This window comes from Culex quinquefasciatus, chromosome 3 (assembly GCF_015732765.1).
Source record: "Culex quinquefasciatus strain JHB chromosome 3, VPISU_Cqui_1.0_pri_paternal, whole genome shotgun sequence".
NCBI lineage: Eukaryota > Metazoa > Arthropoda > Insecta > Diptera > Culicidae > Culex > Culex quinquefasciatus.
In genome coordinates, this window is record NC_051863.1 from 152,695,622 (window position 1) to 152,711,711 (window position 16,090).

General features: G+C 42.7%; 4 protein-coding genes across 4 annotated transcripts; 2 read left to right on the top strand and 2 right to left on the bottom strand.

Moving 5' to 3' along the window:
* Positions 1 to 205: 205 nt before the first annotated feature.
* On the bottom strand, positions 206 to 2,079 carry LOC6048919 (nedd8-activating enzyme E1 regulatory subunit). Its single transcript, XM_001865724.2, has 2 exons — positions 1,903 to 2,079; positions 206 to 1,837 (listed from the first exon to the last, which is right to left on the bottom strand). Exons 1-2 carry the CDS (start codon positions 1,968 to 1,970, stop codon positions 337 to 339), a joined length of 1,569 nt encoding a protein of 522 aa, XP_001865759.1. The 5' UTR covers positions 1,971 to 2,079; the 3' UTR covers positions 206 to 336.
* Positions 2,080 to 2,147: 68 nt separating this feature from the next.
* On the top strand, positions 2,148 to 3,979 carry LOC119769735 (zinc finger and BTB domain-containing protein 17-like). The gene is made up of 2 exons (XM_038263223.1): positions 2,148 to 2,372; positions 2,433 to 3,979. The coding sequence occupies exons 1-2, from the start codon at positions 2,250 to 2,252 to the stop codon at positions 3,915 to 3,917; spliced, it is 1,608 nt and encodes a 535-aa protein (XP_038119151.1). The 5' UTR covers positions 2,148 to 2,249; the 3' UTR covers positions 3,918 to 3,979.
* A 3,181-nt stretch (positions 3,980 to 7,160) lies between these two features.
* On the bottom strand, positions 7,161 to 9,118 carry LOC6050244. Its single transcript, XM_038263283.1, has 3 exons — positions 9,032 to 9,118; positions 8,137 to 8,967; positions 7,161 to 8,080 (listed from the first exon to the last, which is right to left on the bottom strand). The coding sequence occupies exons 2-3, from the start codon at positions 8,956 to 8,958 to the stop codon at positions 7,358 to 7,360; spliced, it is 1,545 nt and encodes a 514-aa protein (XP_038119211.1). The 5' UTR covers positions 8,959 to 8,967; positions 9,032 to 9,118; the 3' UTR covers positions 7,161 to 7,357.
* A 4,550-nt stretch (positions 9,119 to 13,668) lies between these two features.
* Positions 13,669 to 15,458, top strand: LOC6050245 (syntaxin-7). Its single transcript, XM_038265341.1, has 5 exons — positions 13,669 to 14,153; positions 14,391 to 14,509; positions 14,571 to 14,640; positions 14,712 to 15,129; positions 15,192 to 15,458. The coding sequence occupies exons 2-5, from the start codon at positions 14,392 to 14,394 to the stop codon at positions 15,441 to 15,443; spliced, it is 858 nt and encodes a 285-aa protein (XP_038121269.1). The 5' UTR covers positions 13,669 to 14,153; position 14,391; the 3' UTR covers positions 15,444 to 15,458.
* Positions 15,459 to 16,090: the final 632 nt, after the last annotated feature.

The following is a 16,090-nucleotide window of genomic DNA, read 5'->3' on the forward strand; positions in this document are numbered from 1 at the left end:
GAACCAGAGCTATACTGTTCTGATCAAGATAATTCGGATGATCTAACAGAACTACGGATGTAGTTAGTTACGCTCCTTCCAGGATGTTCCTTACGTGGACGTCAACCGAAGAGCACGCAACAAGGTCAGTGCCATTGCATGCTCTTAGGTATCAATCCTTGGCCTGCTAATCCACTTCCGAAAAAAGCACAACAAAAACCAAGTCATTTAAATTTCAGATAACAGCTTTATTTGACTGCCCCCTACAAGCTAAGTTCCAATAAGAGATACGATAAATCACCAAGTACGAATCCAGTTCCAGTTGTTCAGATGCCCTCGTTGCAAGTCCCGCAATGCTCACAGCTTGAACGTCTCCGTCTGCGAAGTGGCCCCGTCGTACACGAACGTATTATCGAACGGCTTGTACTGCCGCGTGACGAGTTTGATCAGCTCGTGGGCGATGCAGCCGCCAAAGAACGCAGAAATGCTGTGAATTTCCGCTCCGCCGTAACGACACACCTCGTGCGCCAGATCGTCGCTGATCGGCGTGCTGATGCCCCACTCGCTGACCATTTTGGCCGCCAGTCCCTTGATGCGGGACGTGTCCACCTCGACCTGGCACTCGCCGGGCAGGTAGCCGTGTTCGGCCTGGAACTTGTCCACGGCACGCAGCGTCACGTAGTGGGCCATCAACGAGTTGGGCGTCTCCAGGCCGGTCGAGATCTGCGTCGCCTTGTAGCCCTTGTCGTACTCGACGGCGATTTTGGTCCCGCGGACGATGGCAATGTTGGCGGCTTCGCGGCAAAACAGTCGGACGTCCTTCTCGGTGATGAGGTCGTTCGGTTTGTTGAGTTCTTTCAGGAGTTGGCGGGCGCGACGGTAGACGATCTCGGAGTCGTGCGCGGCTTGCGAACGGTACACATTCTGCAGGTTGATGTAGGACGCCGTGTCGGCGGTCATGTCGGGGAGGACACCTGGGAGTGGTAGCAGACCGGCGCCTTCGTTCTCGACAAAGTCGCGAAGGGCGCGAGCAAGGATCCAGAAAGCGTTACTCTCCTTGTTCACGTTGATGCAACAGTCATCCGCGAGGATCTCCTTGATTGCGGAGTTTGGTTTGCCCCCGCCGAAGCTCGAGTTGACCGCTTTGATCGCTTCCTCGTGGTTCTCCTCGTCGGCACTCATCTTGGACCGAATCAAGTCTCGCAGCTCGGTCTTCTCTTTGTAATTGGCCGGGTAACGACCGTCGTGCGCGCTGACCCACTCCTCCAGACACTTGTACATCACCACAAGCCAGGGCACTTTTGACGTGATGGCCGTTTCAGCCATGTGCTTGCGAAGAGCCTCGAACGGATGCTCCAGCCGGAGATCGCTCTGGTGGCTGTCCGGATGAGATTCCACGATGCAGTGCTCCTTGACCTGCAGCCGGGCGACGCCGTAGAAGCCCACCGATCGGCAAACCAGCAGAGGGATGTGCATGTCCCAGAGCAGATTGGACAGTCGCACGATGGTCCGCTCGCTGACGGCCGTGGCCACGATCACGTCAAAGCTCTTGAAGAATTCCGGCTGGCCGTCGATCAGCTGGTCCACCGCTTCGTCCACGTACTCTCCGTTCACGTCCGGGTTGAGCTCCTGCAGCAGCTGCATACAACTGCGCGCCCGGGACTGCCCGACCGAACCCGAGTCGAGGAAAAAGTTACAACCGATGTCCTCCTCCGTAACGAGCCCGCTGTCAACGATGGTGAAGCCGCCGATGCCGGGCAGCACCACGCCCTTCAGGATCTCCGTACCGAGCGCGGTCGCGTTAATCAGACAGATCTGGGCGTTCTCCAGCAGGGTTTGGCCGTGTTCGCCCCACAAGCTGAAAGGAGCGAACAATCCGTAATTAATCCGACGAGAGCTAGAAGAACCGTTGCCAGCGCTTACCGAATCTGCCGGTCGTACTTTCGGCTCTTGTCCGACATTTCCGGTGATTTGGGTGCCGGCGAGGACATGGTCGCAACAGAAATTGCACTGGAAAATCGTAATCTGCAAGCTGGCCCGCAGGAACCGAAAGCAAACTGATTTGTTTTGACGATTTTGACTTGCCGGCAGATTATAGGGTTACCAGTTTACGCTCTGCTGTGAAATTGCAAACTCAACGGAGATGAATTCTGCTTCGAGAACTGTCAAGTGGGACGCATCATGTAAACAAGCCCTAAATTTTCTTCGTAAATTTCTCCGCAATTTTAAATAAACTCAAAAGAAGTTTTTTAAGAGAGAATCGGTTCGCAATGGACACAAATTGCCGAACCTGTACGCGCCGTGATGAGTTCCAAGGGGTGTCGGTCAATTCCATTTCCGAAAGCCACCAGGAGCCGATTTACTTGATGCTGGTTTACTGCACCCAGTTGCAGGTAAGTTCTTGCAAGTGTTGCACAAATTTTGATGCAATTTTACGGGAGAATCTTTTACAGTTCTCGACCAACGACACGCTTCCGCAGCACATTTGTCCGGACTGTTTGGTGCTGCTGGACGGTGCGTTCACCTTTTGGAAGCAGTGCCGCCGAACGGACACCAACTTCCGGTATGGAGTGGCACTTAACCCGGACGACGATGGCGCTGTAATCCCGGCGATCAAACCGATTGCAATGCCGAAAATGACCTTTCATTGCTGCATTCCGAAGTGTTCCAAAGTGACGTCGAGTCTGGACGAGCTGGAAGAGCATGCCAAGCAGGAGCATTTCTTGAAACGGCGAGGTTTCGAGCTTCGCCGGAGCCGCTGCCACGCGCATGTCTGCTCCGTGTGCTTGGCCGGATTTGAAACATTGGCGAGCTGGGAAGTTCACGAGATGCTGCTGCACGGAGTGTGCAAAAAGGGTTTCCAACGGGACGAACGCGGTGACGAATCCTCGGATGCCTCGGACGAGTGGCCCGAGCAGGAACCAATGGGAGAAACGTTCGAGCCGGAAGAGTTAAATGTTGCGGAAGAAGAGGTGGAAGACGCTACCGCAGCAAGTGGTAAAAAGAAGCGAAAAAGTACCTTCATTCCACGTGGAGGTACCCAAGTTTTGTTTTGTAACGGATGCGGCTATCAGTCGAACAAAAAGTTTAACATGGCCCGACATCAGCAAGTCTGGGCCCACGAGGGAGTGACTTGCTCAACGGCAGAAGCGACAGCCAATGAAGAGCCGGCTTCGGAACCGGAAGAACCGGCTGCTACCAGTTCCGATAACAATTTGATCCAGTTTGTCGAGGTTCCCGTGAAGCTCGAACCATCCCCGAACGAAGCAGATAGCGACGAAGCGATGGATGTCGCAGAGCAACACCAGCAATCCAACGACGAAGAGAGTCCCCAACATCAGTGCGCGTACTGCGGAATGGTCCTGTACTCAAAAGCCAAAAAGCTGCGCCACCTTCAGTTCAGCTGCACAGCGCTGTACAAACCACGCAAATCCAACGCCAAGCAATGCCCCAAATGCAACAAAAAGTTCAACTCCACAGGTCTGTCCCGGCACATGCAGTTCTGCTCGCTGGGCACCACCAAAAAAGAGTGCCCCAACTGTGGCCGCGCGTTCAACAAATCCTCCAACCTGAACCGCCACGTTAACCTGGGCTATTGCACGCGCAAAAAGTTCCAGTGCAAGTTCTGTCTCGCGTGGTACGGCAAAAGTGCGGCCCTCACGCGCCATCTCAACAACGGCTGTCCGAACGCGGCAACGGCGAACGTCGAAGGGGCGTCCCCGAAGAGGAGCGACTCGCCGACCCAAGGGCGGGTCGAGTGTCCGCACTGCTACAGTCGCTTTACCCGGCCGAGCAATCTGAATCGCCACCTGAAGGAGAACTGCCACGTGCTGCTCAAGAGAAGAGAGGTCGAGCAGCAGCAGCAGCAGCAACAGCAAGGGGAGGTGGCGACGGAGCAGGATGAGAGTGTGGGCGAGGGAGTTTTCACTGAGACGTAAACGTACTGATTGTGTGATTAATGTTTGATCTTGAACAATAAATGTCAGTAAATATCCCAAGCTATGGTTGAAGTTGTGTCCTTTTTCATAAACATCTTATTTAACGAACTCATTGAAATACAAATCTCTATCCCAGGGGTGCCCAACCTTATGGCCCTGCGGGCCAGATCTAATTTTTTTGAGGCAGTGGCGGGCCGGAACTAATGTTGGTAAAAGTTCAAAAAATTAAAAAAAAAATCATGAAATGCTATGCTATGGTATTAACATTAAATACCCTAATATCATTAACAAAAAAAAACAATTTTCGTCGCTGCATATATTTTTTAAGTTTGAAAAATCAACGGGACAAGAGAAAATTTATTGAATCGAAATTTGAATTCAAATCTTCTTTACGAAAAAAACAATTTTTGCGTTGTTGTGTACCTTTATTCAAATATTTTACAAAATATTTCAAAATGATTTTAAAGACACGAAATTTAGAAAGAGTGGAGAAAAATAAATATCTGATAGTTTTTAATTCGTCATTCTTAAATTTTCTTAGAATTATTCAGGTAAATTAAAAAAATATCTATCTGATTTCTTGACTCATTTTGAAAGATTTTTAAATATTTCAAAAATATGTACAGCGATTTTTATTTTCGAAATGATTAACTTGCTTTTTTGAAGCTTTTTTTCATCAAACTTTATCATTAAAAAGATGTTCTGAATTTTTGCTTACTCATTTATGAAAAATCAATTTCAATCAAAATCTTCAAAAATGTAGAAGTAAAAACACCCAAAACTTTAAGAACTAAAAAAATACAAAGGCAAAATCCTAACAAAACGTAGATAAGAAACATTTTATGTCAAAAGCAAAAATTAAACAAATAAATGTTTCGTTATCAAAAAAAAAATCAAATTATTCGCTCTACAGCATTGCCTTAGCGTTCTCGATTGCGAGATTCCTACTCGAAACTAGGTGTTCGAAGGCTTGATTGTTGAGGCAATTGCAAACCTCTTTTTACACCCTAGCTTCCATCCACCCGGATTCGAACTGACGACAAATGTTTCGTTATAATATCTGAAAATTTGATCTCAAGATTATCTTTTAAATTTTGACACTAAATTTATTTACAAGTTTATGAACAGCCCTTCAAAGACCAACCCGGGGACTCAGTGTAGTGAGTGTATTTTGAAAAGCTGTCGCGGGCCGGATAGAATAGCTTCACGGGCCGGATGTTGGGCAGGCCTGCTCTATCCTAACCAAAATGGGATGAAAATATTAAAGAAACCATACAGATAAATCGAAAATAGGTAGAATTTTATTTTTTTTTATTTTTAAATTCTCAAACTTTGAAATTCATAAATTAATAAGTTCTTAAATTCTTAAATCCTTAAAATCTTAAATTATAAAATTATTAAATTCTTAAACTCTTGAATTCTTAAATTCTCAAACTCTTAAATTCTTAAATTCATTAATTTCCTTAATTCTTCAATTATTAAAATCCTTAAATTCTTTAATTCCTAAATTTTAAATTTCCTAAATTCTCAGATTCTAAAACTTTGAAATTCTTAACATCTAAAATTCTTAAATTCTTAATTTTTTAAATGAAATTCTTAAATTCCTGAATTCTTAAAATTTTAAATCCTTAGATTCATAAATTCTTAATTTTTTTAATTATTAAATTCTTAAATTCTTAAAATCCTTAAATTCTTAAATTCATTAATTCTAAAAAAAAAAATTCTTGAATTCTTAAATTGTAAAATTCTTAATGTCTTAAATTCTTAAATTTTAAAATTTCAAAATTCTCATATTCTAAAATTTTGAAATTTATAAGTTCTTAACAATTAAAAATTCTTAAATTCATATCTTTTTAAATTTTTAAATTCTGAGATTCTGAAATTCTTAAATTCCTCAATTCTTAAATTCTGAAATTCTTAAATTCCTCAATTCTTGAAATCTTGAATTCTTAAATTCTTTAATTATTAAATGCGTAAATTCGTAAATTCTTTAATTCATAAGTTCTTGAATTCTTAAATTCTTCAATTCGTAAATTCTTAAATTCTAGAATTCTTAAATTCTAGAATTCTTAAATTCTTAAATTCCTAAATTCTTACATTCTTAAATTCTTAAAATCTTAAATTCTTAAAATCTTAAATTCTTTAATTCGTTAATTCTTAAATTCTTAAATTCTTAAATTCTTAAATTTTTAAATTCTTAAATTTTTAAATTCTTAAATTCTTAAATTCTTAAATTTTTAAATTCTTAAATTCTTAAAATTCTTACGTTTATTAAATTCTTAAATTCTCAAATTCCTAAATGTTACGTTTATTTTGGATCTGAAGTAATAATCACAACGTCCTTCCTTAACCTGATACAAAGTGTTATACTAACAGGCTATCGTTTCCAATAAATTACAAATTACAAATTTTTTGTATTTTTGTTTGGCTCATTTTTTTCAGGGTCGTTTTTTATGACCAAAGAAGCGATTTTGTGTCATTATTGGTTCACCCTTAAAAGTCTCCATACAATTTTGCCAGCTGCTTTTTAAATAACTTTTTTCACAAACAATTATGTATCTAATAGAAAAAATATGTTTCCTTCAACTGTACATTTTTTTAATTTTATATTAAACTATTGAATATTTGATTTTTTTCTTCTTTTTAATTTTTCTTGACTTTTCAAATCAAGAGAACCTTGTTAATATTCGAATTTTTGTATGTTATTATTTTGGATTTCTTGTGTATCTGTATTTTCGAATTTGTAATTCTAGTTTTTTTTTATTTTAAAGTTTTTACATTTTGTACTTAACAATTTTTGAATTATTGAATGTGAATTATGTATTTGTAATTTCTTAATTTCAGATTTTAAAAATTGCAGAATTTTTTAATTCCTGAATTAAAAAAAAATGTTTCTCCAATTTTTTTGAATTTTGGTTTTTATTGTTAGTATTGCTGAATTTGCTCAATTTCTGATTTCTTTTATTAACAAAAAAAAATGGCCAGAAAATTAAATAGTTATTGTATGATTTTTCCTTCTGATTTATGTGATTTCGGCAAAAAAAAAATCATTCCTTTTAATTTCAATATTCTGTGTTTTGAGATTCGGCCTTCGGCAGGCTATTCTGGATTTTCAATCGTTTGTTAATTTTCAATCGCATTCAAAAAGAAAATTTCAAATTATTTGAATGACACAAAATGGTTAACATTGGCTCTATTTTTAATGAAGCATGAAATTCGTTTTTTATTTTATTTTTTGCAGATTTGCAGAACAGAAAATGAAAACTTCTCGAAACGCGCAAAATAAAGAAAAATATTCATCCGTCAGATGGTTTGCACCCTTGGATACGGGGGCAAATTTGGGTTTTGATTAGATCTCTGCGGTGGAGATGCCCTTTAACTAATACGCCCATGTCTGAGGTCGATTGCTGGCTAATAATTATTCAAGTAACCTTGTGTATTTACTCGTACTCGACCGACACCGTGGCTCGCTTCGAAACAAACCTGGTCAAGTTGGGATTGTGGCAAATCCGCAGCACTTCCAGCTTGGGACACTGCTGGACGGCTCGCTCGGCGGTCATAACTGTCATGTTGGGCAGGTTGGTCAAACACAGCGCCGTCACGTTTCCCATGTATTTGATCATCAACGCCAGCTCGATATCGGTGAAGATGCTGCTGGACAAAATCAAGCTGTACAGGACGGGGCAGTTCTCGAGCAGGTTGCACACCCGTTTGCAGGATGTCTCTCGTATCACGTTTAGCAGGCGCAGTTTCCGGAAGGGGCTCAGCGAGTATTCGCCAAAGTTTTCCGGGCAGGACGCGTCACTGAGGCGTTTCACGGCTAGATCGTACAGGTTTTCTAGCCGGCCAGCTATGACTAGAATGTCGTGTACGCTGATCTTGGGACAGAGCTTTATCCACAACTTTCGTATGTTTGGACATTTTTCAAAGCAAGTCAGCAGCGCAGTACTGTCCAAACTGAAACCGATCAGCACGAGAGTGCGCAGTTGTGTGCTTCCGTAGCCGGAGAGATCCAGAGTTTCTTCGGGTGCGTTATCATCGTACACCAGTGTTAGACTATCCAAATGTGCCATGTTGGACAAAATGGGCACTAAGTCAACGAAATCAACGGTCACGCTCAATGTCGTTAGGTATTGAAGATACATTACGATGCCGGTTAAAATCTAGAAAAGTAAAAGTGTTAGAGAAACATCTTAAATCTGTCCATGTCTACACTTACATTGTTGCAAATTACACAGGAATAAGGTAGATGCAGAGTGTCAATACCGGTTTGTGATTCCCTAAGATCCATAATGTCATAATCCCGAGCTTCGCAGGTCAATAGTGACAGTATGTCAAGTTCTAATCCCTCCACTGCGATAATATCTCGCAAGAGAGATTCGTTACAGAAGTCGATTCCTTCGAACACCAGCTCTTTTAGCGTGTGCCTCGTAGTTCTGATGAATGCAAGCAGCTTCGCTCCGTAGTCCTGTCCCAAGTACCGCTTCATGACCGCCTTCAGCTTCAGTCGCTTCAAATTTGGACAGATGTTTTGGAATACGCAAAGAAACTCATCCTTGTCTCCCAAATCCAGATGAAGGCTCTCGAGACAGGTCAGCATTTGGCCAGTTGGCACCGAGTCGAACAGCTCGTAGTTGAAGTGTTTAGCCGCAACAAAACTGAGGTCGACGATCGACAAGCCGCTCACCATGCGGACCACTGCCGCGGCCGTTATCCAAGGTTGCTTTATGACCAGCTTGCGGATTTTGAAAAGCTTCAGTTTGGGCACAGTTTCGGCGGTTGCATATCGGACGGTTATGTTCCGGTATCGGGTCGTGGCCATTTGCTGCAGCTGCTGGGTTGTCCAAACAGCGGGAATCGAGAGCGTAAGCTTGCCCAAAAGCTTTGGCGAGTTGCGAACGATGTTGTTCCATTCCCGACTGACCAACCGAACCCATCTGAGGTTCCGAGGGTACAGGTAGTCAAAAATTAACTCCCAGATCTCGTCGGGCAGTGTTGTCTCTTGGGAATTAGCTTTTCGGGTTGCGGATCTGCGCTTCATTGCGGAAAGCTAGAATGATTAAACTGTGTGGTTAGTAATCGTTAGATTTCTTTTAACATAAATTTAAAATTACCGGTAAAGCTTGCTGAAAACGATCCTTGGTTTAACTTTCTGGGCTATCCTGTCAACGGTTTGTTTATACGAATTCGTTTGAACAGAATTTCCGCGCGCTTTCATAAATTATACACTGAATAAGTATGAATCATAATTATGTATTTATTTTACACGTTTATGTTGAATTTCCAGAGTTCATGCCTCCCCTCGAGTTGAGCGTGTACAAATAAAATAATTCTGGTTTTTTTTAAGTTCCAGCAAACCAAATTTCCAATTTTTGCTTTTTGGGTGTTTTTGAAACCGCCTTGAGTCAGGGGTATTAAAAACACCCAAAAAGTTAAAACGGAATGTTTAGTTTATTGGACCTTTAAAAAAAAATAAAAAAAAAAACACCAGATTTTTTTATCGGTGTAATCAAACCGCAGGCATACACTCATAATAAGAACTCGACGGCAACATTTCAAAAGGCATCATGTACATTTTGACACTTTCTGGGTTATTGCATATTCTAAAAGTACTCCCAATAAGCTACCTCTCCACCAAAAATGAGCAAAAGTTACTTCAATAAAGTCTATTTAATTATGATTTTAAATAAAGTAACATAAACAAAATCTCTGGCATCAGCAATACTTGTTTATATAACCCCCGGTGGTTGGTCACTTTTTCGTTAGACACTTTTTTAGTTTGTACCCCGTTGGTTGGTCAAAGTCAAACTAAAAAGTGACGAACTGTCACTTTTTACACGGCGCTCACGCACACTATTAAACAAACGTTTGAGGGGTTAAGTTGTTTTTCATTTTAAAAAAGTTTTTTGTTTTAAATCGTTTTTCAATTTAGTTTAAAATGCTTAAAAACTTATAAATATAGAAAAAAATCCCATAGTCTTACCACAGATAAACAGACGTGACTCTCCATACAAATATTTTTGAAATTCATCGTCCTTCATCAAACCACCAAATCACGGCGACGCCAGCGCTGCCTGGTGAGCTTATGCCGAAGCGCAGCCCAAACATACCAATACAAACCCATTACTGTCATGTGTCATGTCAGTGTATGCGTGAGACAATCAAGCCTTAACGATTGTAATCATCAACAGCTGATTTAAATAATGTTGTTGTTGCTTATCGTCAGTACTCGATGAAATAAAAATTAACACCGACGGCCGAAGATGACGGCCAAACCATGCGGCAGCATCAGCAACGACGCACCACAATCGCAACGACAGAGACCAAACCACTGGTCCTCCCCGTTGCTCCCAAAAACATCCGCGTTTCGTTTCGAAACATCCGCGGGAAACATGTTCACGGCGAACAACTGTGGATGAAGATTGAGTGGCGCTCACCAAAAAGGACGACCAGCAGCAGCAATCTGAGCAGCAATCCATGAAGGATAAGCAGGTTGCTTCAAGGTTGCTCCGAAGGAGATGACTTCACCACAGAATCTGGCTTCCTCCGCAGTAGTGGACGCCTCATCAGCAGCCTCGGCAGCGGCAGGCCTACCTACAGATTGTCGAGGGAGACAGATTGGCCGATGCAAAATAAATCGGCACTGGCAACGTATGTTTTGCGCTTGCAACACTGCCAGTTTTGCTGGGGGTAAAGGGCGGTTGGTGTCCAGCACGTTTGGTGTCCAGAAACATTGGCCAATCTGTTTGCCTTGACAATCTGTAGGCCTACCGGGTTAATAGTGGGGTAAAGGGTATGTCCTCGCTAGTCAGCCGCTCATCTGACCCTGGTCGAAACTGCCCCAATCTTGTCCCGCAAAGCCTGGATTATGGATCACTGTTAGATTTCCTGAATTCTATCATATTTTGTTTTGTTTTCATTTGCTGCCACGTGCTCACGCTCAACTTTACAACAACAAAAACACATTACACACACTGAGGAAAGACGGGCGAGCTGTCACGACAGCAGCGCCATCAGCGCCGGGTGAGTGGATGCCGAAGCTAAATTGCATTTGAAATAACCGTTTTGGCTCGGTTATTGAAGGACGATGGTTCCGAACTCGAGTGTCCCGTCTGTTTGTCTGTGGTCTTACGCTGAGCAAAACTCTCAAGGCGCATCGAAGTGTTTCGCACATGATCTGGCCCTCGATCTGGCCCTGCTGTACAGAGCACTCAAATATTAATCACAAAACACTTGAAATTTCTATGATTGACCATGAAATAATTTCAATAGGCTAACACTTGAATTTTAAATGGTGTTGAAAAATAAAACCGTTCAAGCGATATACAAGTTCTCGCTTGCCAATCGTGCACGCTACCACTGCGCCGGCTGGCCAGTTTAAAGCGGGAGAGTTTTTTGTGCTACTCGTTCTAGCCTCGCTTCTAGAGTTCGATAAAAGTCGCGCTAACATCAATCAGTGAAACACATTAAATTCAAGTGGAAAATCAAGTGTTTTCCTCATCACTTTAAATAGTAAAGACAGTGGTGCAAATTCATTTGCCAAACACTTGAAAAACTTGAGCCACCGGAATGAAAATAACGTGTAAAAAAAATACCAAAAAGTCAATTGCCCAAACATTTGCATTTGATAGTGGCTTGGATTGATGTTGAAACACAAACCAATTAAATCTATGATGTGGCTTTATTCAATCACAGACAACAGACGTTTGGGCTCGATTCTTCCCTTGTGTAAATCATTGCTACAGATTTTTTAGTTGTGGCAATCCGTTTGTGGCGCTGCAGTCGCTTTTCCCTGACACATTGCCCGCTGTCAAAATATCGCTTTCCGCCTACTGTCATTTTTCATTTTGTTGATTTTCAACGTTTGTAATCGTTTGTTCTGCATGAAAAGTTGATTTCAGCCGATTTCAGTAAAATCACTCGCTAGAAATCCGGTGGGGGAATCTGACGCGCCGGGGAGGCCTTTGGTATGGCGACGAGGGTTCGCTGGAAGTGGCGGCACTTGAAGGTGGGGTGGGTTTCGAGGGCGTTGAAGAGGTTTATGTCTTGGAGGTGAGCGTTGAAATGATCGTGGTAGCTGGTTTGTCGGTTCCAGAGATAATCTTCGGAATGCGGTCGTTTGGGGCCAAAGCGTTTACGGGGTTGGCCGTGATAGTAGCTCTTGTTCCGGATTGTTTCGTTTCTGGTTCCGGATCTTTTATCCTCCAAGAAACGCTTGCTCATCCTCCCGATTTCCACCGGGTCTCCTACTCCTTTTCGCTCACCTCTATTGGTTTTGTTTATCAACACAACCAGCAAGAATTTGACAGCCTCAAGCGCGGCCTTGGTTGCTGTGTTTAAAAAGCATCAGACTAGACTATTTTTTAAAATCGATAATTAAATGAAAAAAACATCCACGTGCTTGTAAGTCGTGTTAATTAATAATTAAAGTAGATTTACTATAGCATTTAAACATAATCTTCAACTTTTTATTAATTTTTTTTCGAAAAATGGAAATAATATATTTTTTTATATTTCTGGGTGATGCATTTTCAAACACACCTTCTCAGAAAACCATCATGGCTGCTTTAGAGAGTGGCAATAGGCTAACAGATGGCGCTAGTAGATTAGCAGGATGCGGCAGCCATGTTTTTACACACGATTTTCAAATTATTTTGTTCTAGCCGCTACGTCTGTTGTCTGTGATTCAATCAATTATTCAATCATTCAAGTGTTTTGGTCGAGGTTTTGGTACTTGAATAAAACGTGTTGCGTATTTTCAGTGTAGGCCAGAGATTTTTTTTTAAATAGGGTCTTAAACTCAGTGTAAGGTACACACCGGAAGAAACCGGTCAAGTTAAATACATTCTCAATATTTTTAACTCATTTCCGATAACTTTTTTTATTTTAATGAGTTTGAAACACGGTTTGAAATGGATTTTAAAATCAATTTTGAAATTATTAACTGAGCTGTCAAGCTCTTTCTAAGGGGGCCATAATCCAGCTTTTTAAGCGAAAATGGCGTTCGAATCTCGGTTCGAATGGTGAACGCCCGAAATGTCAAAATCACGCAGTGGTACCAACTTTACGAAAAAAGTGTGCCATGGCATGACAGCCGCATTTTTTTTTTCTAATGTTGGTGCTACTGCGCGATTTTGACATTTCGGACGTTCGACATTCGAACGCCATCTTCGTTTAAAAACCGGGATAGATCCACTATAAATGTTGTCTTGTGAATTTGTTTTACATTAAAATGAAAAAAAGTGATCAGAAATGGTTTATTAAGAAAAAATGAGTTCAATCCCAGTCACGATGTTCGAGCAGAATTCTAGCAGAGTTCTGGCAGAGCTGGATATTATTACAAAAGTCTAGCAGAAATATTCCACCGTTCTAGCAGGATTCTGGTAGCTCTGCTAGAATATTTCGTGATTGGGATGTTGTTACATCCACTGTTACTGAAAATCGCACTTTGCTGAGTTCGTTTTCGCACTTTTTCATACGATTTTTTCAGTTTAACTACGATTACACTTTTTTGTGTATCGCAGTCGAACTAAAAAAATCGTATGAAAAAGTGCGAAAACGAACTCAGCAAAGTGCGATTTTCAGTTACAGTGTCGCAGGTAAAACTTTAACTCATCTTCTGTGCAGATTTCTTTCAACGTGCTCCAAAACGGTGCACCGCACTGGCGATGTTTTTTATGCTTCTGAAAAATGTTTTGACGGATGACACCATGACACTGCAACTGGCGATGTTTTTCGCTGGAACTGTCATTCTGTTTTTGTGAGGTGGGCGGAGTAGCGGGTGGACGTTGGGTTGGCTGCGAAAATAATAAAGATTTTTTTTTGTGTCGAATAAAATCATCCGCAGAGAAACTTTCCATTGTGTGCGCGCGAGATCTCGCTAATCGTTTCAGAACAGCTGCAGCGCGGTGTTGTTATCAGCGTCGATTTGTGTTCGTGTGTGGAGTGCGTGTTCTAATTAATGCGGAGAAAACCCAGAAACAGGTTTAAGTCTGCGAAGAGAGACCACGGAAGACCTTGAAGAGCGCTAGCGGGGAAACCGACGACGGAAGGCCATTACGACACTTTGTGGCACCAGCTGCTGCTGCAATATAGTTAGTGGTAGGCCAAGGAGGGCTCAAGACGTAATCACGGACATTGTCATCATCCAGCGGGGGACAGCAGCTTAGTGTGTCCATTCCGTAACTAACACCCAGAAGAGAACGAGCCAGTAAATACAGTCAAGCCAAGAGCAAGGTATAGTTTACACGTCCGTAAAGATAAAGACAGCTAGCAGACTTATCGATGATTCATATTTCGCTTTGGCTGGCTGGTGCACTGGAGCTTAATTGGATTAAAACGTTATTTTTGTTCGCTTCTCCGCTGCGAGGAGGACAATTTCCATACGGTGCCACCTCCGGGTCAATAAGTCTAGCGCCCACACACAAATTTTGCAGTCCTGCAGCGAGCAATAACAACATTGTCTGTTTGTAGGATGAGTTATTCCTCGTTCGAGAATAATGGGTCCGGAACGGCGGGCCCTACCAACGAGGCCGACTTCCAGAAGTTGGCCCAAACGATCGCCACCAGCATTCAGAAGATTCTGCAAAATGGTAAGCTAACTTTTTTTGCCAGGTTGGACCTTTTCTAACGCCTGGGTTATTTTGTTTTCAGTTTCATCGATGCAACGGATGGTGAATCAGTTCGGAACGGCACAGGATTCCCCCGAGCTAAAGCAGCAACTGTAAGTATCTTCACATTTATGTTTTCATCGTGATACTTATTGATAAAATGTGTCCCCCCTACCCCTCGCAGCCACCAAATTCGCACGTACACCCAGCGGCTCATCACCGACACGACGAACCTGCTGAACGAGCTGATCAACTGCAAGGAGCGCCACCTGAAGATCCAGCGAGACCGGCTGGTGGACGAGTTCACCGCGGCCCTGACGGCCTTCCAGTCGGTCCAGCGGAAGACGGTCGATCTGGAGAAGAATGCCGTCCGGCAAGCGCGCGGAGCTTCCGGAGCGGTTCTCAACAAACCCCCGGGCGGTGGCTCGTCGAACCATTCCAGCATGGGCAGCTACGGCAACAGCCACAACCACTCGAGCAGTAGCAACGCGTTCGAGGACAACTTTGTGAGCCAGCGGGGGGGACAAACGCAGGAACAGCTGCAGGAGGAGATCGACCTGCAAGCGCTGGAGAACCAGGAGCAGACCATTCGCGAGTTGGAGGTTTGTTTGAAAGTTGATTCTAAAGTTGAGCGCAGCATAACGATTTTTTTTATTGCAAACAGGAAAACATTGTGAGTGTAAACGAAATCTACAAAAAGCTGGGCGCGCTGGTGTACGAGCAGAGCCACACGGTGGACTCGATCGAGGCGTCGGTGGAGCACACGAGCGTCTTTGTGGCCGAAGGTGTGCAGCAGCTGAAACAGGCGAGCCATTATCAGGTGAGTGACATAGGAAATAAACTAATTGGATTTTTAAACGATACCTCAATAATAGCTGTGTTTGTTGCCGTAATTTTAGAATACAAAGAACTTTAAAGTTTTTTTGTAGGAAGTTGAAATGAAATACGCATACCACATTGCCTGAAAGACATTAATTTGATGCGTCAAGCCTAAACTACAGCTAAGACGTCATTCATATTGTACGTCACGCTAAAATCCACCAGCGTTTGGCCCATCGAACTATCCAGATTTTTAAGCGAAGATCGCGTTACGAACGGTGAACGCCCGAAATGTCAAAATCGCGCAGTGGTAACAACACTAGAAAAAAAGTTTGACAGTCATGCCATGGTACACTTTTTGTAATGTTGGTACCACTGCTGCACTGCGTACTACTCATCCAGGAAGAATCGCGATTTGATAAAATGAACTAAAAATTGGTTTGAACAAAACTTCTTTCAACTCAGTGTCCATCACAGCAAATTTTGGATTGCCATTTCAGTAAAATAATTTACTGAATGTGATTCAGTAATCATCACTTTTGCTGAAATTCGGTAATGAAGAAAAACACGCAGGCCAAGTGCGAATGATTCTGATGATATCTCTTCAGTTGACGCTTAGGCGAGGAACATCCTGGAAAGAGCGTCACTGACTACGTCCGTAGTCCTGTAAGATCATTCTTGATCAAGACAGTATAGATCTGGTTCCTTGCAAGTGTCCTATTTTCTTACCTCCACGTTGGCTTG